The sequence below is a fragment of the Malaya genurostris genome, chromosome 2 (genome assembly GCF_030247185.1).
Source record: "Malaya genurostris strain Urasoe2022 chromosome 2, Malgen_1.1, whole genome shotgun sequence".
Classification (NCBI taxonomy): Eukaryota; Metazoa; Arthropoda; class Insecta; order Diptera; family Culicidae; genus Malaya; species Malaya genurostris.
The window spans coordinates 228,528,046-228,553,829 of record NC_080571.1 but is presented as its reverse complement, the minus strand read 5'-3'; the positions used below and the strand labels follow the sequence as shown (position 1 = coordinate 228,553,829).

Below are 25,784 nucleotides of genomic sequence, written 5' to 3'. Positions count from 1 at the left end.
GCCATGAAAACTTAAACTGGTATGGAATGTTCTATAATCTAAGGCTTCGTTCTAATCCTTATGCGCATACTTAACCTCTAAGTACTAAATATAAAAAAGGTGGATTTACAATCGCTCATTAGTAACATTAACATGCTGTGTTTGGCTATAGCTTTGTTGAATCTTAAAACTGTACATAATACACATTTAGTCTATAAATTTGTAAATTTAAAACCCTCACAAACACCTGTATATAGCTGGGGGACGAACAAAACTACGTGCACGTTACCATAAATAAGTACAAATCACATACCAGTTTGATGAAACAACATCATGAGTATGATTTATTGACATAAGAGAAAGAAGAACTGCGAACTAAATCAAATTACATAGTAAACTACATCAATTGCTTGTCAAACGAAATTTACACTAGCGAAATGAGCAAAACTAGTTTTAGATCAGTCATTTAACAGTTATTTAATTTTAAGTATGTGAATAGTTAACTACTATCGATTTGATGATTAGAGAAAAGAAAACAACGTGCCAAATATGACTTGAAAAGAACATTTGTTATTAAGTACGCTGTAAAACATACACTTATACAAAAAAAACACACACATCCTTAATCTAAGGTTGTAGTATACAGGCCAAACTAGCTATCTCGATTACATAAAAGACGATATGCAATCCGAACCGTTCTATAAAAAATAAGCTATACTATTAATGAAACTGCATTTCAGTTATCTCTTTTGTGCTTCAATATAACAATGAAAAGTTTGTTTTCTCTATAACCAATATCTCATGCCTACAGAAATAAAAATAAATACCGTGCTATTCAACTAATGGCTAACTCACTGGTAAAACAACCGAAAGCATTTAAACACGCAAACGAACGAACGAAATAAAGTCAAACACCTTTTGTAACTCGTAGGCAGACTTGAATAAAAAAATTGGTATTTTATGTATTATTTATTATTCATTGAGTTAAATTTGAATTGTTAAGATTTCACAAGTGGTGACTTTCCAAACCTTTTGAATACATGATTAGGTTAAGACATCATTTTCTTCTTCTTCTTCTTCTTCTTCTTCTTTGTAGAAAAAAATGCAAACATACTGGTACTGTATAGTCTGAGAATGAAACTTATAAACTAACTTACAAAGAGCGAATCGATTCAACTGAAGATTGCATCGATTTTTGCAGAAAGGCTATAGCAGGATAAGCATGTGAAATCTGCCCCCAAAAAGAATTCATATTGTTTTTTTTTTTCAAAATTTTTGAAGATGTATTTCTTCCATTAAAAAATACTTGAAAATTTTGAAACATATTTTTCCAATACCAATTTTTGCACCACCCCGGATTTTTTAGTGATGAAAAAAAAATTTTTTGGGCATATTAAAGTGGTATGTTTTCATATTTGTAAAAATGTGGACGACCACAGTATTTGAATTTATCTAAAAAATAAATAACAGTTGACCATGCGTCCCCATCAAGTTCTATTAGAAGGAAACGCATGGTGCTTTGTTCTAGTAGTTTATGCAACTCAAGCGCAGGGCTTAGAAATCAAAGTAACGGAAAGGGGGAAATGAGTTTCAACCTTTGCATAATACATACATGATCATACTTCTGGTACAACCTAGAAAGCTACAAAGCAAGAACTTACTGGTATGTGGTTCATATATGAATGGTAGTAATATATGAACGTAGCGAGTTTCACACATATGAAATTCGGTTACGGCAGTCAAGAACTAGAGCGGGTGTCAGTTTTTACGTGTTGCTGATGAATGTAATGAAAGAATAATGAAAGAAAGAATGGAAATTTCATTACAGCGTAAAAAGTTAACATAAAGATATGTTATCGAGGAATGTCTATACTTTTCTGGAAAAATGTATGATAAAGGTAAAGTTTTAGTTGAAAACGTCTATCGAATATCTTTATGATGGTTTTCATGGTTTGTAGACTGAGAGCGCTATATGTTTTTATATTTATTCTAAAATTTGAAACAACAACAGGTATAAAAAAAGCGATGTGTTATTTTTAGTTTTTGAGTTATTACCTTTTGCATAATTTCAAGTCATGCCTTTATCAACCATGTCCATTAAAAAACTTGATTCGCTGAATCGATTTCTTTAATTTTTGGGTATATTGTGTAGAAAGGTCCGTACTTCCCAGAAAATATCTAAGAATACATAATGACGTCTCATGTACCAATCAACTCAGTAAGTCACAGTTCGGTTTTACATCTCATCCAAGTCAGTCGATAAAACAAAACCGCATACGTTCGGGATAGAAGAAACCAAGTACAAATTTTTATTTATCACGGGGTGGTGCAAAAATTGGAAGAAGGAAAAAAGGAAAATTTTCAAGTATTTGTTAGAACCGAATAGTAATTAGTTCGCGCAGTTCAATATAGGTGGAATGTCTGTTGGTCTGAGACTATAGATCACTCGTATGTTTTTATCTGTGGCTAATAAACTTGTATCGTCACAGTATAGAGATTTCTGACATTAAACGGGTCGATTCAGAAGATCAGAAGTGAAAATATACAAGATTATAGCTACACTCGAACTAGAGTGACTAAAACCAGAGTGACGAAAACTGTTCGTTTGGAATGACAGTTTTGTGCCAAACGAACAAAGGACCTTTCAAATACAATAGAAAGCTAACGAAACTGCCAACATTGCGGATTAAACGTTTTGGTTTGTTGCCCACATTATGGATAAGACGTCGTCACTCTGGTTATAGGCACACTAACTCGAACCTTGGGCAACATCTGCTCGTCCGGGTAGCAATTCAGATTTACAATTCCGATAGCTAACCACCAAAAATCAGACCGTTTCTGGAAAAAAATGAAATTTCCTTCAAATTCCACTATGAAGGCTTTTAACTATTTCATTATAATACTCACGTAATAGTGACAGACAGATACTAGACTTCTTAACTGATACACTGCGGGTAATAAAAATAGCATTCGAAATATTAGTATCTATCTATCACTATTACGTTAGTATTATAATGAAATAGTTAAAAATCTTCTTAGTAAGACCATACATCAGAATTTCGAATTTGCTTACTGTTTCGTAGTCACAGTTTAATTTATAAAATTTAATGACATGAGAAATTTTAGACATATTTTATTAGTAACATATTGGAAAACGTTGTTACGAATAGGTAGTATACAATTAATTTATCATTCTTCCATATCATCCGAGTCGTTCACTTTGAAGCAGATCGGGCGACAATCAAGAGTTCTTATATTCACTACGGCTACAGTACACGTTTCAGCGAATGATGGAATGCAGACTAGCCTCGTTTCCTGACCGCCGGATCCCTTCCATAAATCTGTTCGGAATTCTGTTGTATTACCTGCAAAATACACGTGTGGACATTCGCTGATTATGAACGGATCGTGCTGATAGTAGGGATAGCAAGGCAGTGTGTCGGGTGCGGTTGGTGCCATGTGACTCCACTCTAGAGTGCATTTAAGCGCTTCCAACGGATCATCAATCTTAGAATAACGCGATATATCATGCACGTTTTGACCAGATGTTCCAAGAATAGAACGACCAGCTATCTCGCAAGCGTATGGATTAGGAACCCCCAGGAAGCTTTTGTATACAGCTGCTTTCGGGAACATACATTGATGCATTGGTTGTTGCGGTAGCATGTGATTTGCAGGATCGAATTCACCTGGCATTAAATCTACGTTCACTGATTGGGATAAATTGTGCACGAAGGTGTCTACTGCTCTTACTGCATTCACCAGATCGTTGGAGCTCGTAGATGGACGACCGTGTAGATTGTTCTTAGGATTAACCGATGCTTTGATGGAATTTCCTGCAATTATTACCCGCACTACACTAGCTGCCTCCCAGTCACGATTTTGTTCGAATCCTTCCAGGTTCCCAAAAATCCATTGCTGAAGTAGTTCCATTGGGAGGGAGTAATCATTCGCCGAACCCTTGATGACAAACAATATTATGAGTTTAATATATTTTAAGTGAATAACTGATATTAACCTGATCCAACCCGGAGATAAATACAATCAACGGCGAATATTCCAATGACTTTAGTGATTTCTGCGGTCCACTTTCGTAAAAAAGGTATTCCTCAACTCGGAATCGACCATCACTATCCTCGTAACCTGAGGGAGTAAAATTATGTTTTATAAAACTATTTAAAAAACTTCATTTCTGTTGCAGGTCGCCTAGACCCTTAAGAGTTGATTGGCTTGAATACAATCTGGTTCAAGGCATATATGCTCGATTTCGAACAATTGGTTTATCCAGTTCCGAAATAAATGATTAGAATCTTCTGATAGAAAAGTGTAGCAAAACGATGTCAACACAAGATTCAGTTACAATCTACACACAAATTTATGATTTCATACAGGATTACTGTAAGAAGATGCTGACAACCAAAAATGTTATGTTTGGAGTTTTTTAAACAATTGATAGACAGATTAATTCAAAATGGTCTGATGTCGATGATTAATAATTATGCTTAATACTAAACGGTAATTACAACAAAGATACTGATGAAACATGAAAAATTTAAAACTCATTAATTACTTGTGAAAATTGTACATAAAATCAAATTAGTGTTCTAATTCTGAAAAACAAAAGGTTACTTTAATGTTAATGCGAAATTTACATCAGTGCAAAGCAACAAAAATGTGCTATAACATAATATTCTGAACAAGCTATAAGGCTGACTGTGTAGCGATTATTAACAGACACACCCAGAACCACTTACTGTCTTTTCCTGCACAGAGATTTTGCGTTTTCATTTTTCATTATTTTCGAGCATGCAAGGAAAGAAAATATTTATCATGTGAATTTTTTTTTCTTAGTACAGCTCTCTTAGCTTAAAATTTATCTTCCTGACAGTGCTTACCTAGTACAGCGCAGACTATACCGGTCACGACAGAATGCACATCTAATTTGCCTGTCAATCGTATACGCTGCAATGCGTCTTCCAGAATAAGAATATCGGCATCATCCGTGTAGTGCGATCGAGGCGGTTGAGGTGCTAATTGGTTCTCTTCGGAAATCTCCCGCAGAATACTTGGTTTAAGTTCCTGATGCTTGAACAGAGTTCCTATGATTATGCAGTGTTCAGGATTTTCCTCTTTTAGATCGGCCAATTGCTTGAGGGGATATTTATCACCTGTCGACAGTTATATGACGGTACATAGGACTAAACTCTATAAACTGAAACTTACCCCATTTTTGCATGGTCCGGTCTTTCAGAAGTTGGACCATTTCATTCAAACGAGATGCATAAATGTATGCAAATTGTTTGCTAAAATCTTTATACTTGAAATGAAACTTTTCCGCTTGATATGTGTATGGAACCTGTAGTCTTTTAAAGCCTTTGTCTGTTTGTGGTATCGCAAGATGTTTATCCTCTGGAAACAGCATTGTTCACAGCTACAAAACAACCCAATTAATTCATGCAATATAATTTTATCTTCAACTCTAGAAAACACTAGCTGTAAGATTAACGATAGAACGAACAAGGAGAATAAATCACAAATACAGGGCCGATTTCCTTCATCCTTAATCGAATTATTCTATCGTTTCAAGAAAAGTTTGCGCCAAATCTATCAAGGATGGCATTTGACTCTAGAACTGTCAAACAATAATTGCCAAAAGAAAAACTGTAGTACGCAAATATTTCAACCTATCAGTGAATATGCTATTATCAATAAAGTATCAACATATATATTTTTTGGGTAGTTTTCAAACTCACGATTTAAAAATATACAAGGAAACCTGGCATTCACCAAAGAATCTGCAACCGTGCGCTGAAAATGTTTATGAATGGGAATTATACAAAAATAGGAAACGAAAGCTTTAGAACGTCAAATAATTTACTTCCAATAAAATGTTGCCAGTAATATTGTACGTCTACACTGAGAAAAACGTTGTGGTGCAGAAAGTGGTTATTCTACAAACTTGTGTGAACAGGTTCTAGGATCCCTAGTCGAAACAGGAATACCTGTAAATAAATGATTATAGATTTACAGTAAAACAATATTTACAATCATATCTGATCCAATACAGTTTCGCTCATTTTGAAAGCAACGTTTTTTTGTTGTTTATTAGAAAACGTGAATTTTGTCTTTATTGCCCTACACGTTCATTAAAAATAACATTACTTAGCAGTAATGATACTACTGGTCCTCGTGTAATTTTTATTGTACAAATGCTGTTTTGGGAATTTTTTAAAATATACTTTCAAAATTCCCATAAAAAGCATACGTGATTTAATTTTGAGTGTAATAATGTAATATAATAACCTTTCATTAAAACCGCGATACTATTCAGCGGTCACACATACGAATAAGGTGCAATTGAAATATTCTCTTTTGGCCTACACAGATTTAACACCAAAAAGCTTATATATTTTTTTCTGCTAAGGCCTATATGGCATCACTAATGATAAACGAAATTTATTTTTAAACCAATGTTTTATTTAGCTTTATAAGCAGAACAACAAATTTACACAATTTTATATCGCTTTATATGATTATGCTCCAAGTTGCTTATAAAGCAAAGGCACATAATCATCCCATTGAGCTTGGTAAAAATTACCAGCAACCGGATTACCCAGTTTATATTTTTCAGCAAATTTTTTGATAGAAAATCCACCACGGTTGTCTCCACTACGATTGGTAAGTCGTGGCTCATCGAAACTCAACTTGCCTTGCTGTTTGTAAACCAGAAAAACGTAACGATGGAGGCCAGTACCTTCCGGAGGTCCCGATCCGACGTACTCCGACAGCGTCTCCCCTTTGGCTATATCAGCTCCAGGAATGTTGCCCACTAACCAGTGGTGCCACTCACGATAAGTTGGTTCTTTGCGACTTGGAGCGTCTGGATCGGTCATACAAAGGGTATAGAATGCCGATCCATCCGAATTCCATTCCACCTTAGGGATGTCTTTAACCTGGGTTGGTGTCAACTCGTTGCCTTCGCTCACAGCAACACCGGTTGCGTAAATAACCTTTGCCACTTCGGTGGGAGCTACCGGAATTACATCCGGAACAACCTGATGCTTTTCCATACTTTTAGCGACAGCAGAACTAAAAAGTCGAATTGAAGTTGAAAAAACGTTTCGAGTGAGCACCGAACACGATTGCAGCCGGCTAATTGACATCGTTGGAATGCGCAGCATATACTGCGTTGTTATAAATATGCGAGCTTTTATCAGTTTTCAAGGAGCTTGCGTAATTATGCATTGGTAGTATTAGGGTTGCCAGTTCATTATATTTAAAAATCAAATATTAAAAATTTTTATTGCTCCAGAAACATGTTTGTACATAGAAAATATACGCAGCATTGCATATCAACATTGTGTTAAAAATACAGTGAATAAATGCATTTTTTCATAAATCAGTGTATATTTCCTATTGACAATGAGGGCTGACATAATTTTTTTATTATATATGGTTATCTTATATAACTGAAAACATTATCATAAAATGCTAATATTTCCGATGGTATGAAGCAAAAATTTTGTTTTTGTCTCGATTTTTGTGTTAGGAATAACAAAAGATACTCATTCTACCAATTCTTGTACAAGATAGATTTCGAAAAGGTGGGAGGTTTATGGAACAAAAGTAAGGTGTATTCACGTCAAAGCCCCTGTTTGATTATACCTAGTTGTGTAAAGATACCTTTCTCATTCACCATTTCTTTTGAAATATACGAAAGTTTCATGTTGGAATTTTCGACTGAATGATAACCAGAGTGCGGGAGCCGTTAAAGCCGACGTACTTTTGGACGGCCATCAACTAACAAGACCTAAAAAATGGAATAGATAAAACATCAGTTTTATAAATTAAAAAAAAATAAATCGATGAAAGTTCCATTTCAGTGTCTTTTGACCAGTGGCGAACCGAGGAAATTTGGCGCCAAGGCAAAATAAGAGATTTGCCGCCCCCATCGTTGGTTTAGTAAGCAAGAAAAAAACAAAGCTGAACTCCATCTCCGGAAAGATGACTTGGGTGAGCAAAAAGGTCCCAAGGATTATCCACTGTCCATACAGAATCGGATCGCGAAACGAGAATAAGCGACCGTTTGTTGCTTCAAAGAGAATCATTCAGCAGCGAACTAACCTTTGATTCTCAGACAGGTCATTGAGAGAAATTCGCTCTCGCACTGGTGTCTATTTTATGTTAAATGAACCATGCCGGTTTTTTGTTGCTGCGATGATATCCGTCTCTCTTTGATGGCACTTATTGAATCGTGTGAAGAGTTGCGAGTGAGCGTTCTTTGATACGATAAAAGCCATCCTTGGTTTCAAGCAGGCCTCATGCACGCGCGCTCTTTATTTTGCGCTGAGACAAATTAATTCTCATTCTCATAAGACAACCACGCGCATGCGACGTACTTTTGCCGGTCTCAAGAGAACTCTTTGGCACATTTATGTACCGCACCAGAAACTGATGCACGCTTCGTTGTATAGTCTCATCGCATTCTGCCAAGAGCGAGGCTCAAGCGCTCTCGTCGCATGAGATAGGTTTGTACGTTATATTCATCCTATTCATCTTGAGGAAAGCATGTCGTAAAAAAAATCCCACCAAAAAAGGCTCCAATGTTTCACAGTAGCATACAAAACTCAAAAATTTCAACCGGATCCAACTTTCGGTTCCGGAATTACAAAACACGAAATATATTTCAAAACTGGGCTCAATTCAATTTCAATTGCTAGCAAATCGACCAAGCAAATCGACCAAGCAAATCGACTTCGGTTGTACCAGTCTCCGGACTTCAATGCTTCGTGATGTTTAGGAAATTTTTGTTTCCGGTATAAATATATGATAATGATAATAATAAAAATCCAATCACAAAGGATGTTTAATGTTGCTGGTTCAAAGGTATTACTCTATATAGTACAAGCACACACTAACAGACAGGACATTCAAATTAGATTCATTAATGATTTCGATAGTCCCACGACAAAAGGGCCTAACCGCAAATGAGAGCCTCTCTTCGTTTACTTTCTCTTTTGATTATTACGGAGCCATTATGGCAAATTATCTAAAGTTTCCAATATAAATCGAAAGCTTGTAGTTTTACCTTGAAAAGCGTCAAATATAAAATCAGTTCGGTAAATCGTGAAAGAAAAAGTAAACAAAGAGAAAGTGTCATTTGCAGTTAGGCCCTTCTGTCGTGGGACGGTCGATTTTAACGGTCATTTCGAATATTCCTTTAATTGGGACTGTAATCGCATATGTCATGATGGCGCCACGTTACCCTATCAAAAACATCTTGTCTGTCATCTAGACTGTGTTCATTTTTTACATTTACCAACAGCAAAGACATCATATTAACAAGATATCCAGCTCTCACATTTCTCGAACAAATCATTGGCAACATCCTTTTTTGCGAGCATGTCGCCCTCAGGTGAGTCCGCATCGAATCTCATACATATAAGTATGGAAGAGAAATGTCAAATTCGTGCGCGCCAAAATAGCAGCACTGCGCACCCATACAATTGACATGATATGTTGAATGTGATGCCGTGCGATGGCGTTGCTGAACTGAAAATTGATTTCGCTCCAAGCTGACAGGGTCTGCCAACAGTGTTGGTGTACAAAATTTTCTTTAAAGGACTGATTTGTTGACGTAAATGCGAATTTAATGCAGGATACAGATTCAATACATATAGCCAAAACTATATACAGAATTGTGCAATACAAAACCAAACCCGTTTGTTACAATATTTACTTGCTTCTGGTAATTAACGTTTTCCAATAATTTATTGGGACGATTCATTTTCATATATTATGATGAAATCAGCTATCCCTGCAAGCAGCTGATCGGTGTTGACAAACGAGAGGAAACCTACACTGAGCAAAATACCATAGTAACCGTAGCCTGTTTTCCATTGTCATTTCAACTATACCCTTAAATAGTAGCAATAATCATGATATATGACTATTCACCATCTGTATTGTATAAATTACTAGACAACAAAGACTACGACTTGACTAAACTATTTGTATTTATGACTTTTCTGGCATGGTCATCCTGACAATGGTAGTCATCTCAAATATAAGAACAAATAGTTAAAATCACAATTTATAGTAAGGTGAAATTGCTCTCGAGCCTTGATATATATGAGGAGCTAAATAGTTATTGCTACCATGTAAATATGTCCACAGTATAATAATGTTACCATAAATAGATATATGGTTTAAAAGAAATTATGAAGTTTGAAAACACTATTCATGTAGTCCATATCAACAGAATGTATGTAGTAAGCACATTATCGTATAGTGTTTTTAACCGACTATGTTTTTCATTTGAGCTGACTATACAAATTGTCAATGAGCGGGTGTACTGTTATTGTCACATAAAGTTACAATTTAACAGAAAATTTCGTACATGGGTAACACATCAGTGATGGATTAGAACAAAATATTTTATATTGTGACTGTGAACTTTGGTAGGTCTTGCAGGTAGGTAAAGTTTGTAGCCTTACTAGTTTCCTAGGTTGAAATTCAATTTTACAACAGTTTTTCCGGCAACTGTTATGTTTTCCAGTGAAATCAACATCTCGTATACGGTTTATTATTCATTATCGGTCGCTGTAGAAACAACATCAAGCAATTGATGAAAAGGAAGATTATCATTTGATTCCCGGATTCAATTCGCTCGAATCCCACGGAAAATCGCAGGTGGGTATCGAGGTTTGCATCTGGACTTGACTAATAATTTCTTTCCTGCTGCCAATTCCTGCTAAGCAATATTTCACCAGGTATATTATCATTTGATTTGATGCGAAAATAAAATAGAGTTTAATGAAATTATTTTGGTTTTCTTATTTTAGAATTTAAATTCATATAACTTTTCAACATTAGCTCATGTTTTGCTAATCTTCAGCATTGTTGAATCAACCACTGCTTTTAGTTTCAAAATAACTAGAAGTGAAATGTCAAAAATACCATGACTCTGGTTATAGAAAGAACTACAATGTAAAAAAAATATTCGGTCATGGTTAGGCTAACCATCTCAATCGTATTAGTTATTCATACAATACACTGTTCAATATTACTATTCTAGAGCCGATACCATTCATAGTAAACATGAACTTGACCATTGTTGAAATCATCTGATTTCATAGTCGGCTGAAAACCACTATACGCTCATGGTCAAGTTGGCCCTCTATATAGTAACAGTTACCATACTATTTTTCTGAGTGTACTTGTAAAAAAACATTTACGTAACACAAGGGGTGTACGGATAGTAAATAGTTCGCGCAGTACAATATAGGTGGAACTAGTGCATCACGAAAATTCATTTTTATGAGAATTTACTCATACTGTCTTGTCTGTTAATCTGTGGTACAAGTTCCATATATATTCCATACAAAAGTAACATGAGCGCATAATTTCGCTCGTTAAATTTTTTCAATCGTTATTAAACAACTTGAATCAAAACAAAGTCGTTGTCTCTATAATCAATATTCAGAATGGAATATTTTTGCCTTTTTCATATAGAAAGGATATGCAATCATTTTAAAAATCGACTTATACAATTTGTCGAGCTGAGTAATGCATGTGTATGTATGTGTCAAATAATCTCACTAGGTTTTTTTTCTGAGATGGCAGAGCCGATTTGGACAAAGTTAGGTTCAAATATTTATAATGTGTTCCAAAAAGGATCTCACTCACTTTTCTCAGCGATGGCTTGATTGATTTTGACAAACTTTGGATCAAATGAAAGACCTTGTGGTGCCATCTCCTTATTTCATCTGGATCCGACTTCCGGTGCCGGAATTATAGGGTAAAGTGTGTGAAAAATCTTGTAATGGCGAAACAAAATGCGTAAAAATTATTCTAAGATTGTAATCATATACTCAAAAATGAATCCCGCTAGAGATGGGCAAAACAGCTCATTTCAAATAACTGTTCACTGATGCATAGTTCTTTTGAAAGAACTAGTTCTCCTGAGCCGTTCGTTCGTTCTTTTCATATTTGTTTGTGCAAAGACTGAACAAAAACTTAGTTTTGTTAGATCAAGCAATTTAGTGAGCAATTATATAACCGTCCCACAAATTTGAACTTAACTTTCATGATGAAACTTTCGTATTACAGAAATAACGTTCTCGATAAAAAGTTATGCGAGCAAAAAAAAAGGTCCCTTCACTTCATCAGAGGAACTACCGTTCTCGAAAAAAGAACTATTGCTCATTCATTCTTTCACAAGAACTAGTTCTTTTGAACCGTTCGCGAACGAATTGCCCATCTCTAAATCCCGCACAATATTCACGAACCGACTTTTATTTTATCAATTCTCGTATTCTGGTTATGTTCAGTTCAACATTTTTCCATTTATTTGGTTTTACAAACAGAAATTAAATTTTCAAGTGATTTAGGCTTACCTATGCTGCCGTTCTACGCTTAATTGTCCCATATCTTATAGGATTTCCTATATATGGGACAGTTAGACTTAAAACGGCAGTATGCACCTTTATCACCTTACGCTCACTTTCAATTATAAGAAGTTTGGCTGGTTTTCATTTATTCCTCACTGCGTTTCTATTTTTAAAATGCCGTACTCGCTTATCCTTACGAAAACCTAAAGGTTAGATTTGCTAATAAAACTGTTAGGAGTCGTATTTTATGCCGAGTATTTCTCAAATTTTCTTCTCAATAAAAAACAGAAATCCGGAAAAATATAATGGAATTTATTCATTGGAATTTCTTCTTGTTTAAGAACTTGTATCAGTAAATGCATTTAACATCATCGTTGAGTACAGTAATGCATTAAAATTATATATTGAAGGTATACTTACAGTTCCCCGTGTAAGTTCCGTGTGCGGATAGAGATATTATTCCTTATTTTAGCTATGTAGGCATTTAGACTTGCCATGTTGCATTCAGTGGTGGAAATACAACCAATAGTTGATGATTGCAATGAAGACGCATAGAGCCTATATTACCTGAATTGATACGAGAAGGCATGGACCTACCTTATGTTATTGAACGAAACAACAGCAAACCATATTATTTTTTATAACTCGTTATCCATTTCTTTTTTTTACATCCTCTTAAATGCGCAGTCCTTGCATCGAGCGGGTCAATGTGTTTATATCCCAAATGACCAATTGTCCGTCCAAACCAGAAGTACTGATGCGTGAAGCGCTTCCCTTGTTGCCAGAATAGATGCAGACACATGCAATAGCATTTTGATGAATCGACTCTAAATTGGTATCGGAATTTTCTGTGCGTGAATTACGATCCAACGATTGAAAAATTCTCATAGCCGAAATTCCGCCCTGTTCCTTCTTAGTGGACTGATCCAATTTGGCAGACAGAACAATTTTATTTCCCTCAAAAGTGTAGATTAGCGGCACACAGCTGTGACCCGCCACTAGAATAGATTGAGCTGTTATCCACTCACAGCAAAGGAATGGAAGATATTCGGTTTTAAGCTTAATTGCCGTGTTTCCTCCGTTTGCTTCGGCAATGTTAATTGCACTATCGTGACCAACCCAACAAATGCGATTTCCATCCGACGAGAAGCTTACACTGTGCACCCATCCTCCACCAGTGGTCGAGTTCTTAAACTCAGCCAACATTTGGCCGAGAGGTTTTTTGGGTCCCCAGGCCGTGGGCTCCGGATGTTGCTCGATGTCTTTGATGAATGCTGAGAACACTCTTACCTTGTAGTCAGTAGAACCCGCAACGAGTAGCATATTATTTGGATGCCAATCCAACGAAGTAACCGTGGAACGAATTGGTTTCTTGATGTGCTTGGATACCCACCAGTCGTTCTCCGATTCAAAATAGCAAACCGAAATCAGCCGAGCACCAGAGCCAACAGCAAATTTATTCTCCAATGGAGACCAACGTACACATGTAGCCGCTCGGTTAATTCTAAGTAGAACCAATGTTGGCTTCCACTTATTATCATCCCCCTGGGTCCAGACATAAGCATTGCGATCCACCGCACAAGTAACAATTCGATTAGTGTTCGGCGCCCAGTCGATACCCATGACTCGCAAATCGTGCTGGTTCAGTACATCCAGCAGCTTCCATTCCGAGCCTTCACGCTTGTAGATGTGTACCTCATTGTTGTTCGGTGAAATTGCAATTTCTAAGTGAACCGCAAATCAATTATACATACACGATTTGTGGAATCTGATACTCACGTGTACGATCCTTATTCCATGCATGGCAAGTAATCGGACTCAAATTACCTCCGAAAGTATGGCGTTCAGTCATGTTTAGGAAAGTTGTTGTAGTTCCTTCGAAAAAGATGACTAATCAAACTAGTCACACCCTAATATTTTTCTTAATCGGTGCGAAAACCTATCATTTTTTGAAAAGCATAAGTAAATAATAGATTATATTAGTAGACACCAACTTTATACTTAATTCAAAAGGAGTTCCTGTGAAGTTCGCGGACTCTGGGCCGTCTACACGAATTTTCACTTATTTCACGAAGAGAGGACCGATTTTTCAGCACTTGAAACTGACATTGTTTGGTTACAGCGTATATGCTGTCAGTTGTCAGAATTTTTTGACAACATTAACACGCATTGCACTGATGAAAATCGACACTTTGAATGAAGTAATCGCACACATTCTCATTGAATATAACTCAAAATTGAGTGACACATCACTCAAATTCTTATAAAGTGCTCGTACTCTAAACTTGAGTTACCACCTATCTACTCATTTTTAAGTTAGGGGCGAAGCTTTTAAAATTTGAATTCTTTTACTCAAAACAATAGAAAACTCTATATATATTTTTTAAATTTGAGTGAGTTTAACTCAAAATTGGAGATCCTTGCATTCAAAGAAAAGAAATTTAAATGGGAAGAGCAAAAAAGCGATTCAAAACAGTTTCCTTTCGGCCGGTTTGGAGTCAAAATTGGACGATTTTGATATCCTTATGTAGGATCTCTCACTTAGCATAATTGAAACCACAAAATTACTATTGAACACATCTATGATTGATGATTCATGATTTCAAAAGCCAGATCTAAAAACGGTAATGAATAAAGGCGTATTCTTGCATTCCTAAATTCGATCAGAATATTCCGATAAAGAAAACGCACTGAACTGGTAGAAGTATTGTTTTTCACTCAAATGTTTGAAAACTCAACGCTTTCTCTAATGTATGAATAAATGCGAGAGAACTCATGGCCTTAGTAAATTTTACTCAAATCCATACTCAAATTTTGACCGAGGGGACGACAGATCCGGATTATACCAATAAAATGAAAAAAAAGTCGTCAAAATATAATGAAATTGCATTTATTTCTAATAAGACATCTAATTGTTCAAAAGCGTATCTAATTGTTCAGACGCGTGTCTAACCGTTAGTAAGAAAGTCGAAGCACAGACTAACAGACATGACAGTATGAGTAAATTCTTATAAAAATAATTTTTCGTGATGCACTAGTTCCACTTATGTTGTACTGCGCGAACAATTTACTATCGGTACACCCCTTGTGTTACGTAAAAGTTTTTTTACTAGTTGGTTTCCCCTCTTTGTTCAACACCGATCAGCTGCTTGCAGGGATGCCTGATTTCATAAATATATTTGATCATGAATCATCACAATAAATTATTGGATTACGTTGATAATATATTTAACTTTTTTAACGATGTTGGAAGGTAAACATTTATTTTTCTCACGTTGTTCATATAGACTTTTTTTGATTAGGTAAATTTCGTAATGTAATGTATTAACGTAATGTAATTTTCACCCGAAATTAAGTGGCGGCAGACCAGAAGCAAGTAAATATTGTAACAAAAAGGGGTCCATTTTGTATTGCGTTGGAGGATGAGAAGTAGGCACAATTCTGTATATAGTTTTGGAGATATGTATTAAATCTGTATCCTGCATGAAATTCGCATGGAGATATACAAATCAATACATTACAGGTAATTCTGTATGAATGGCAACTCGGTTGGTAAATGAAAAAATAAACATAGTCTAGATGACAGACAGGATGTTTTTGATAGGGTAACGTGGCGCCATGATCTCTTGAAGAGTTTTTTATATTTATTAGTGACATTAAACGAGTTGTCAAGGTGGATCAATAAATCAAGAAAAGTGATGATTGTAAATTATGTTTTTGATGTATTGTATTCATTAAGTGAATAGTATTCATAGAAGTGAATAATTTATTTGGCATGAATTCGGAACTGCACGATCTTTAGGGGCATAGGAAAACCTGATCATGAGCAAGGATCTATTAAAGAAATGGATTGGTTTTCTTTATTTAAAAACATGAAAAATCCGAAACATTTCTTTTGTCACATTTGGAGAGGTATTTTTGAGAAACGATAGTGGAAACTCGATAAAAAAAGAAAATATTTGCATACATGATTCTTTTATGAACTGCATCCATCCTTATCGAAAATTATTAATATTAATTACTATTTATTAATAAAATTATTAAATTATTGATATTTGTTTTGTATTACTTTTGTATCGCAACCATTATATTTTTGAGATCCACAGTATTTAATGAAAATGATTGAACATCAATCAATAGCTTCTTAGATCAATTTGTGGTATGAACATTCCCTTTTTATAAGATCTCTGTCACTGCTTCCTTAATTAGCAACGTTTTACAGATAAAGATAGATATAAATACGGCGACAAAAATGTTATTAGACATAAAAATAGTAATGCTTGAATTATTCACACAATAAAATTAGCATGTTTCGTGTAATTCAATTTTTTAACAATATAAGGACAGGCCAAAATGTTATTGTTGATGTACGTAGCATTTTCCAGGCATTGCTAGGGGCATTCATCCCTAGCACAACGTTTAAGGGGCGGCGAACCACTCCTTGGGACCTTTTGTTTTGCTCGTCCAAGTGATCTCTCCGGAGATGCAGCTCAGTCTCATTACACCAACGAAGGGGGCAGTAAAACCACAGACTAACAGACAGGACACTCAAATTTGATTCTTCAATCATTTTAACGGTCATTTCGAATATTCCATTATTTGGGACAGTACTCACATGTGTCATGATGGCGCCACGTTACCCTATCAAAAACATCATGTCTGTCATCTAGACTGTCTTTATTTTTTTCATTTACCAACAGAGTTGCCATTCATACAGAATTACCTGTAATGTATTGATTTGTATACGTCCATGCGAATTTCATTCAGGATACAGATTTAATACATATTGCCAAAGATAAACTGAAGATTACAATGTTCCATACGTTTCATTGAAAAATGTTGGGTCAGTAATCGTGAACCAGTTGGTTCAGTAATAATGTAATTTTATTGACCCTCCGTTAACAAGCGTCGACTAGTTCCGACAAAATGCCATGGAAACAATACAAGTTAGAAAGGAAGCACACATATGTTTACATTCAGCATATAATGATTTCTTGCCACAACTGATGCTTCATGGGATGAGGCTATAACAAACTAAATAAATTCTAGACAATGGTTCTAAGTAGTTTTCACTTTCTTATTCTAAGAATCACTGATATAAAGCGAAATTTCTCAATATCGTTCATACTGTAACTTGATATTTTTCCAAACATAAACAATCATTGTCATAGTTACGACGCATCTAGTGATCAGACACTTGTTGTTTTGCTTCAAAATACTCAAATTGACAGTGAACCGAGCTCATCGAGGGGTCCTATTCAAATGATACCTAAGAAATCGCAGACTACTCTATCTTGAGTTTATCTTTGATATTGCCTAAACTATATACATAATTGCGCCTACTTCTCATCCTCCAACTCAATAAAAAATCGAACCCGTTTTGTTACAATATTTACTTGCTTCTGGTCTGCCGCCACTTAATTTCGGGTGAAAACTACCAACACAATAAAAAATAGTCTAGATGAACAAATTTGAGTCGAATAAATGGTTACCCTCCAACATCAAGAAAAAGTTAAATATATTATCAACGTAATCCAATAAATCATTGTGACGATTCATTTTCAAATATTTTGATGAAATCAGGCATCCCTGCAAGCAGCTGATCGGTGTTGACAAACGAGGGGAAACCAACTAGTAAAAAAACTTTTACATAACACAAGGGGTGTACAGATAGTAAATAGTTCGCGCAGTACAATATAGGTGGAACTAGTGCATCACGAAAAATAATTTTTATTAGAATTTACTCATACTGTCATGTCTGTTAGTCTGTGGTAAAACTTATTTTGCCACGGGTGTCAAATTTCCTCGGTAACACACTGACTATAATAATTGCTATTTGGCTGAAAGTAAAAGCTTATTTACTTTTGAAATATCTCAACATCGAATACTTTTCGTGACTGTAATGAGAAAATAGTTATCGACATTCACGATTGTGAAAAAGAGGAATTACATCTCACGAGTGTGCTGTGTTGAACTTCCTAGAGCTGCGTTGATTTTTCTGTTGCGACAGGAACTGTTTTGGATGCTTCCGTATGTATTTAATATTTTCTAAATCCTCTAGAGAACTTTTACTTCAAAGACTGCTGGTTGACTAGAACACATAGTCAACATTATCGTAATTTGGAAATACACGATTTTCTTCTAGTTATAGTGTCAGTTTTATTTACATATCCAAATACTGGTATCAATAAGGTATAAAATCACCATGGTTATATTTTCAACCAGCAAAAACTCAGCAAAAGACGATCGATCCGTCTCCAACTATTACTATGTGTAGCAAAGATGAACAAGTGTCTGCAAGGATATGCACAACTGAAAATAGAGGAGAAATCCTTTCGGAACTGAATTGCATTTGTTAAGTGTCGTTCCCCTCGATTTTGACATATTGTTCCAGTTTATGAATTTGAGTAAACGCAACTCAAACCATGAGTTATGTTCAAAGAGCGTGTAGTGTATAGTATAAAACGTATAAAACGGATTAAAATTTTTTTCTGCACGCTGCCAAAAAAAACCCAACGGTTGACTTAAATTCACCTAACATGAAGTAATCAAGCATGTTTTTAATTGTTGGGTGAAAAGTACTGTATCGATTGAGTAGTTTTCACTCAACAGTGTAGTTTACTTCAATAAGTTGCTGTTGGGTGAAAAAATTTTGTGTGTTGCATCGCAGAAACTATCGGTCAGATTTGAAGTGAGTGAAATTATTGTGTAAAATTGCCGGTTTTGGGAGAATAATTCAATGATTGTCATCAATCGCAGTGTGAGTAGCTTTGTATAGTTTCTTTTATAAACAATAATTACACCGCAATATCATTTCAGGCGATGGAAGATATTGAGATGCGTTCGATCGCTCAACGGTGCAGTTCCAGCAGCTCAATAGAGCAGCCTTGGCAGTTCAATTATATAGTCTGTAGATTTAATACTGTTGCAGCTCCAATTGCAAAGTACAATGAATATGAATTCCCATAAGTGTGATTTAATTTTATTACCCATTCTGAATTTTGTAAATGTAACGGTAACAAACCATCTGAACATAATTACATTGTTGAAATATGTAAAAAGATATATATTAAATAAATAAAGTAATCATACACTCAGAAAAATATTATGGTAACAGTTACTATATAGAGGGTCAACCTGACCATGCCAGTATAGTGGTTTTCAGCCGACTATTAAATCAGATGATTTCAACAATAGTCAAGTTCATGTTTACTATAAATGTTATCGGCTCTAGAATAGTAATATTGAACAGTATATTGTATGAATAACTAATACGATTGAGATGGTTAGGCTAACCATGACCGAATCTTTATTTACATTGTAGTTTTCGCTATAACCAGAGCCATGGTATTTTTAACATTTCACTTCTAGTTATTTCGAAACTAAAGGCAGTGGTTGATTCAACAATGCTGAAGATCAGCAGAACATGAGCTAATGTTAAAAAGTTTTATGAATTTGAATTCTAGAACAAGAACAACAAAATAGTTTCATGGAATTTTATTTTATTTTCACATCATATTAAATGATGACATGCCTAGTGAAATGTTGAATAGCAACGTGGACACTGAGGAGCATTGTTTCGACGACACGACCTGCCACTCGCGAATCAAAACTGTATCGCAAATTTAACTACCCCTCAGTAACTGGTAATGTCAAAACGAAATTGCTTCAAAAAAGTTTGGAACTGGCAACACAAGTTGATAAATTGTTGATTTTGAATAATAGTTACTATAACCTTGGTTACTGTGTATTAAAGGCATGAGAAACGTACACAAAACAAATTTTGAATTGTTTTGCGAATCGCGGAAAATTAAATTTGGATTTATCAACTACCTCGAGTGGAAGTCTTTTCATGGTACTCTAGTCATGGGAACTGCGCTTATCATTGTCGGTTAATATGGAACCCGTTTGTGGCCACTCACTCTAAACCCACCGAAATCAGTGGTAGAATTTTCTGATAAATCGATTTTTAAACAGAAAGCTGGGGTGAATCAGGTTAGTTACAAATAAAGAATAATGTAATGCAAAAAAAAATACAAAGAAGTAATTCATTAAGTAGGTAATATTGACGGTATCGTATTGGGCGGAACTAATGAATCTTTGATTGCAACGAAATGTTTTAAGTTGGACCGAGATAGAGAATGCAAAATTTCGTGTTCGATCGAAATAATCCGACTCGAACGAAATACAGAATCGGGGTGAATATAAGAGAAGCGAGCGTCGCACCAGATAAATGTTCCACCGAAGTAAGTCTACAGCGATCGCTTATTCTGAGGACATATAAAGCATGAGGACATATAAAGCATGAGATGGCATGGGATTTCAAAGAACAACTTCGACAAATCGCTGTAGCTCAAAGGTTTAATGAAACTGGAGTCAATGAGTCAAAAAAGATTGTATTTATTGAAACCTGATTTTTTTGGGATGGCATTCCCATTAAAAAATAAAGATGTGTTTTTGAACTTGTACACCACGAACGTCTTCAGTTTAAAAAATATGTTGGGATACGACATGGCAGTACTTCTCATATATTTCCTACATCATAAATATATTTCCTTGTTACGACATAGAAACGTGAGACATTATAATACACACAAATATATTTTGCAATTTTGCTTTAAAAATTGTTTTTATTTCTCAACCATAAAATTAATTTGTTATAAAACTGTTATAATATACAATAAAAGGTTTCTCGCTACAGTAAACCATGGTCGTCGTCTGTAGTCCGTACGATTGGTTGAATATGCTCTCTAGCAGATGACGGTATCCGATGGGAAAGTCTATTTGCTTCAGTTTTTTCATCGCTTGGTAATTCGTTATATGTCAGAAGAGCACTGATGCAAAAATACAAAGAACAAATATTTTTGTACTATTTCTACTTTTTATTAATGTAATGTCGATTTATATTAAACAACGAAGTTTTTCACTTACCTTTTTTATGACTGCCGAAAATTGCGAAAGAAACCCAACGAAAACATTTTATTCTGATTGAAGAATAGTTTGTTTTTGTTTATTTGTGTTGCAAAATAGTTTCTTGGTAACGAGTTTGTAGCAACCAGAAAAGGGTTGCTGGAAATATTTTTTTCAATGATTAACAAGGGGTCGCTATATTTGTGGTAACTGGCGGTAAATCGCTCACAAACACTTTTTACTCTGATTTTTCTTCGGAGTGTCTGGTCGTGTCGTCGATTGTTTGGTAGCAGCAGTTGATCAAAGGCTCTGATGTCCGGTGGATTTTTTCCTGAAGCAGGAATGAGTAGCATGAAAGAAATTAATAGCCAAGTCCAGATGTAAACCTCGTTATCCACCTGCAATATGTTGGATGTTATTGCTACAGCGACCGATAATGAATAATAAATCGTATACGAGACGTTGATTTCACTGGAAAACGTAGCCGTTGCCGGAAAAATGGTTGAAAAATTGAATTTCAATGACGGAAACTATTAAGGCTCAAACTTTACTCACCTGCAAGACCTACCAAATTACACAAAGTCATCATATAAAATATTTTTTTCATATCAATCACTGATGTGTTACCCACGTACGAAATTTGCTGTTATATTGTAACTTTATGTGACAATAACATAGAACATTCGTTTATTGACAATTTGTATAGTCAGCACAAATGAAATACATAGTCGGTTAAAAAACAAAAAATACACGATAATGTGATTACTACATAAATTCTGTTGATATGGCCTACATGAATAGTGTTTTCAAACTTCATAATCGTATATCAAACCATGTATCTATTTATGGTAACATTATTATACTGTGAACATATTCACATGGTAGCAATAACTATTTCGCTTCTCATATATCAAGGCTCAAGAGCAATTTCACCTTACTAGAAATTGTGAGTTTAACTATTTGTTCTTATATTTGAGATGACTACCATTGTCAGTATGACCATGCCAGAAAAGTCATAAATACAAATAGTTTAGTCAAGTCGTAGTCTTTGTTGTCTAGTAATTTATACAATACAGATGGTGAATAGTCATATATCATGCTCTTTGCTACTATTTTAGCGTATAGTAGAAATGACAATGAAAAACAGTTTGCGGTTACTATGGTTCTTTTCTCAGTGTAGTTGACTTTATTGTTTGCGTTTTATTTTTCAAATCATCGAACGAAAACTGAAATCAAAGTACCCAATTTGATTTTTATATCGCTTGTGTAGTTTCTACCTAATCAGTACTATTGATGCTTTTACTCAAAAATAAGTAAAACCCATTTTACCCAAAATTGGCTTCCTGCACACAACCCCTCTATAGAGTGAAAAGTACTTAAAATTAGATAATTTTTTGGCAGCGTGTGGATTTGCTGAAAAATCTGGGTTCAGCATAAAGCAAAAATAGTATATTTTCCGGCAGCGTGTATGTATATTTATATACTTTTCTTTGTTTTCATCACTCTTTATATAAAGTGATATATAATATCCATAAAATCGTATTACAAACGTGATGACGATGCAATTGAGCACCGTATAGTTAGTTAATTCTATTGCACAGTCGATATATTTCGCAAGTGCTTGTTGTTTTATTCGTTCTAAGGTTAACGGAAACATTGACATTTGGAAAGGGTTCTTATTTTCTGTGTTATCTGGTCCTTATCAGAAAAGATTAATTTCGTCAATTGGTAAGTCTTGGTGCAATAGAATCCAGCTGATATCATCGGTTGTATCACTAATCCATGTACAGTTACTACTGAGCTGACCTTTGTACTAGATACTGCTCTTTTGTACCGATAAGTATATAGTAATGTATTATTCCACAGAATTTATTTCGTTAAATGTTGAACTTCTTTTCTCTTTAATTGATTTGAATAGGTCGTGCTGATCAATTAAGAAACATGCTACGTTTGCCACGCAGTCTTATTGTTTGTCATCGAACAAAATCAACGCATTCTGTCAGCAGCGATGAATATCAATATATGCAAAGAACTAGAATTCCAATGCTTCATTTTCAAGCTTCACTGCCGCGACTGCCCATTCCGAAGTTGGATAAAACATGTGAACGCTATCTTGCAGCCCAGAAACCATTATTGATAGATGAAGCCTACCGAAAGACAAAAGATAATACTGATCGTTTTTTGACAACGGACGGACCCAAACTTCAACAACTGTTAAAACAAAAGGATTCAAAAAACAAACATACCAGCTACATCTCCGAACCTTGGTTCGATATGTATTTACGAGACCGAGTTCCTTTGCCGATCAACTACAACCCTCTACTCATGATGAATCACGACCCTCGACCAGCCTACAACGATCAACTGTTGCGTACAACTAATTTAGTAATAAGCTCGCTAAGGTTCATGAAATCCCTGCGTTCCCAGCTACTAGAACCAGAGGTATTTCATTTGAATCCGGCCAAAAGTGATACTCATGCATTTCGAACAGTCACTTCGTTGGCTCCATCGCTCATCTCAACGTATGTCGCATATGCATTCAAAGCGTTCCCGTTGGATATGAGTCAATATCAAGGACTGTTCGGAGCAACGCGTATTCCCGAAACTGGGAAAGATAGAATCTATAGAAATGTTAAATCTAGACATCTACTGGTTATTCGTAATGGTCATATTTATTCGGTGACTGTTCTTGATCAAGCTGGTATCTATTGAAACTGCATTACAAACCAATCAACGATGAATTAACGTTTCTATATTTATATTTTAGGTAACATAGAACAACCGGCAACTTTATTAGCTCGTTTCAAGCACGTTCTAGATGATAACGTGCCGATTGCCGAAAACCCCATTGGTCTCCTTACAACCGAAAACCGCGACACCTGGGCTAAGATTCGTTATCATTTGAGTGAAATCGGAAACGAAAAAGCTCTTCGGGAGATCGATTCCGCTTTATTCTGTCTGTGTTTGGACGACGGAACAATCAATCCAGAGCATCCAATTCCAACAATTAAAGATTTTCTTTTTGGCAATGGAACAAATCGCTGGTTCGACAAATCATTTTCGCTAATCGTATCCAAAGATGGCACTGCAGGAATAAATTTTGAACACTCATGGGGAGATGGAGTGGCCGTTTTGCGATATTTTCAAGAAATTTACAAAGAAACTATTGCAGCACCTTTCGTGCATCCCGATACCTTACAGAAAGATACCAGTAGAAGTGTCGATGTGATAAAGCGAATAGAGTTTAATTTGGACGACCGGATCAAAGACGCGATCATAGCGGCCCAAAATCACCACAACTCCATTATTGATTCGCTAGATATGAACTATCTCAAGTATGATGGTATCAATAAAAACATCTGCAAGAAACAGAGAATAAGCCCCGATTCGATCATGCAATTAGGTTTCCAATTGGCATTCTACAAGCAACACAGCAAATTTGTACCTACCTATGAATCTTGTAGCACTGCGGCCTTTCGCCACGGTAGAACAGAAACGATGCGCCCATGCACCGTCGCAACTAAAGAGTTTTGCGAAGCGATCGAACGAAAGAGCAACCCCTTGTCATCGAACGAACTTCGCGCTATGATGGATAAGTGTTCCTCCCTGCATGGACAACTAACTAAGGACGCGGCTATGGGCCAAGGCTTCGATAGGCACCTTTTTGGGCTACGGCACATGGCGGAAACAAATGATATTCCTATGCCGTGTCTTTTCCAAGATCCTGCCTATGCAGCGATTAACCACAACATCCTGTCCACCAGCACGCTATCATCGCCGGCACTCCTAGCTGGCGGTTTCGGGCCAGTTGTCCAGGATGGCTACGGTATAGGATACAACATACAGGACGGCTTCCTCGGAAGCGTTGTCACTAGCTACAAATCGCATCGGAATGGCCGGGAGTTTGTAGATTGCCTTCGCAGTGCTTACGAGGACATCGCCAAAGTGCTGAATAATTCTACAATACCGTCTAAGTGAAGCTGTTATATTGGGTACCAGAAAAGTGATTCGCATTGGTTCGATAGGTTTATCTAAATTTATTTGTTATACAATCATATCAAGTAGTTATGTCAAAGCAATAATTGTATTATTTTTTTATGAAAGATTAAAATTGTGTTTTAGAAGTATTTTTTGCATTTGAACTGGTAGCATAATCTTTTTTTTATGTCGAAAGTCAATTATACGCATAAAAGCGTGAATGGCTTATACTTATTTATCTTACATAGCAGTCTTCAACTAACTCGGTCCCTTGCTGCTGGTCTCCAGGTACACAAGGCACTTTGAACGCGATTTGGCATCACTTGCTCAGCTCAAATGAGCATATGAACTTTTTTTTGAGTTACTTAATCTTCTATTGTTTTCCGTATCTATCACGCAATATAGGAACTTGACGATTTTTTGTACACGGTTACGCAAAGAAACCAAACAAGCAAGGGAGAAACCGAACACGGCATTGGAAAGTAGAAAAATATTTTTTTTTCATCTGGTAGTTTTCCATCATGG

General features: G+C 35.7%; 4 protein-coding genes across 10 annotated transcripts; 1 reads left to right on the top strand and 3 right to left on the bottom strand.

The window, feature by feature from the left end:
- Positions 1-3,094: 3,094 nt before the first annotated feature.
- LOC131427930 (DNA polymerase delta subunit 2) lies at positions 3,095-5,888 on the bottom strand. Of its 2 annotated transcripts, XM_058591521.1 has the most exons (6): positions 5,733-5,813; positions 5,630-5,663; positions 5,203-5,410; positions 4,875-5,147; positions 3,998-4,122; positions 3,095-3,939 (listed from the first exon to the last, which is right to left on the bottom strand). In XM_058591521.1, exons 3-6 carry the CDS (start codon positions 5,399-5,401, stop codon positions 3,169-3,171), a joined length of 1,368 nt encoding a protein of 455 aa, XP_058447504.1. In that variant the 5' UTR covers positions 5,402-5,410; positions 5,630-5,663; positions 5,733-5,813; the 3' UTR covers positions 3,095-3,168. The 2 variants fall into 2 exon arrangements, with proteins under 2 accessions (XP_058447504.1, XP_058447503.1); XM_058591520.1 differs by lacking the exon at positions 5,630-5,663 and having other exon boundaries at positions 5,733-5,888.
- A 546-nt stretch (positions 5,889-6,434) lies between these two features.
- On the bottom strand, positions 6,435-7,180 carry LOC131427929 (protein D2-like). Its single transcript, XM_058591519.1, has one exon. The coding sequence runs from the start codon at positions 7,158-7,160 to the stop codon at positions 6,513-6,515; it is 648 nt and encodes a 215-aa protein (XP_058447502.1). The 5' UTR covers positions 7,161-7,180; the 3' UTR covers positions 6,435-6,512.
- A 5,482-nt stretch (positions 7,181-12,662) lies between these two features.
- On the bottom strand, positions 12,663-14,525 carry LOC131427927 (actin-related protein 2/3 complex subunit 1A-B). Of its 2 annotated transcripts, none has more exons than XM_058591516.1 (3): positions 14,373-14,525; positions 14,151-14,310; positions 12,663-14,095 (listed from the first exon to the last, which is right to left on the bottom strand). In XM_058591516.1, exons 2-3 carry the CDS (start codon positions 14,221-14,223, stop codon positions 13,047-13,049), a joined length of 1,122 nt encoding a protein of 373 aa, XP_058447499.1. In that variant the 5' UTR covers positions 14,224-14,310; positions 14,373-14,525; the 3' UTR covers positions 12,663-13,046. The 2 variants fall into 2 exon arrangements, with proteins under 2 accessions (XP_058447499.1, XP_058447500.1); XM_058591517.1 differs by having other exon boundaries at positions 14,366-14,516.
- Positions 14,526-22,801: 8,276 nt separating this feature from the next.
- On the top strand, positions 22,802-25,363 carry LOC131427926 (carnitine O-palmitoyltransferase 2, mitochondrial). Of its 5 annotated transcripts, none has more exons than XM_058591515.1 (4): positions 22,802-23,009; positions 23,072-23,121; positions 23,200-23,982; positions 24,049-25,363. In XM_058591515.1, the coding sequence occupies exons 3-4, from the start codon at positions 23,223-23,225 to the stop codon at positions 25,257-25,259; spliced, it is 1,971 nt and encodes a 656-aa protein (XP_058447498.1). In that variant the 5' UTR covers positions 22,802-23,009; positions 23,072-23,121; positions 23,200-23,222; the 3' UTR covers positions 25,260-25,363. The 5 variants fall into 5 exon arrangements, with proteins under 5 accessions (XP_058447498.1, XP_058447496.1, XP_058447495.1 ...); XM_058591513.1 differs by having other exon boundaries at positions 23,072-23,128; XM_058591512.1 differs by lacking the exon at positions 23,072-23,121.
- Positions 25,364-25,784: the final 421 nt, after the last annotated feature.

What these genes read in the sequence shown, in the direction of transcription:
- LOC131427927 (XM_058591516.1), bottom strand. Translation starts at nt 14,223, where the DNA reads ATGACTGAACGCCATACTTTCGGAGGTAATTTGAGTCCGATTACTTGC. An exon ending in ATGGAATAAGGATCGTACAC is followed by an intron (nt 14,096 to 14,150) that starts GTGAGTATCAGA and finishes CGGTTCACTTAG; the next exon opens with AAATTGCAATTTCACCGAAC.
- LOC131427930 (XM_058591520.1), bottom strand. Translation starts at nt 5,401, where the DNA reads ATGCTGTTTCCAGAGGATAAACATCTTGCGATACCACAAACAGACAAA. An exon ending in TATAGTCTGCGCTGTACTAG is followed by an intron (nt 4,123 to 4,874) that starts GTAAGCACTGTC and finishes TTACTCCCTCAG; the next exon opens with GTTACGAGGATAGTGATGGT. An exon ending in TTATCTCCGGGTTGGATCAG is followed by an intron (nt 3,940 to 3,997) that starts GTTAATATCAGT and finishes TTTGTCATCAAG; the next exon opens with GGTTCGGCGAATGATTACTC.
- LOC131427929 (XM_058591519.1), bottom strand. Translation starts at nt 7,160, where the DNA reads ATGCTGCGCATTCCAACGATGTCAATTAGCCGGCTGCAATCGTGTTCG.
- LOC131427926 (XM_058591512.1), top strand. Translation starts at nt 23,223, where the DNA reads ATGCTACGTTTGCCACGCAGTCTTATTGTTTGTCATCGAACAAAATCA. An exon ending in GACTGTTCTTGATCAAGCTG is followed by an intron (nt 23,983 to 24,048) that starts GTATCTATTGAA and finishes TTTATATTTTAG; the next exon opens with GTAACATAGAACAACCGGCA.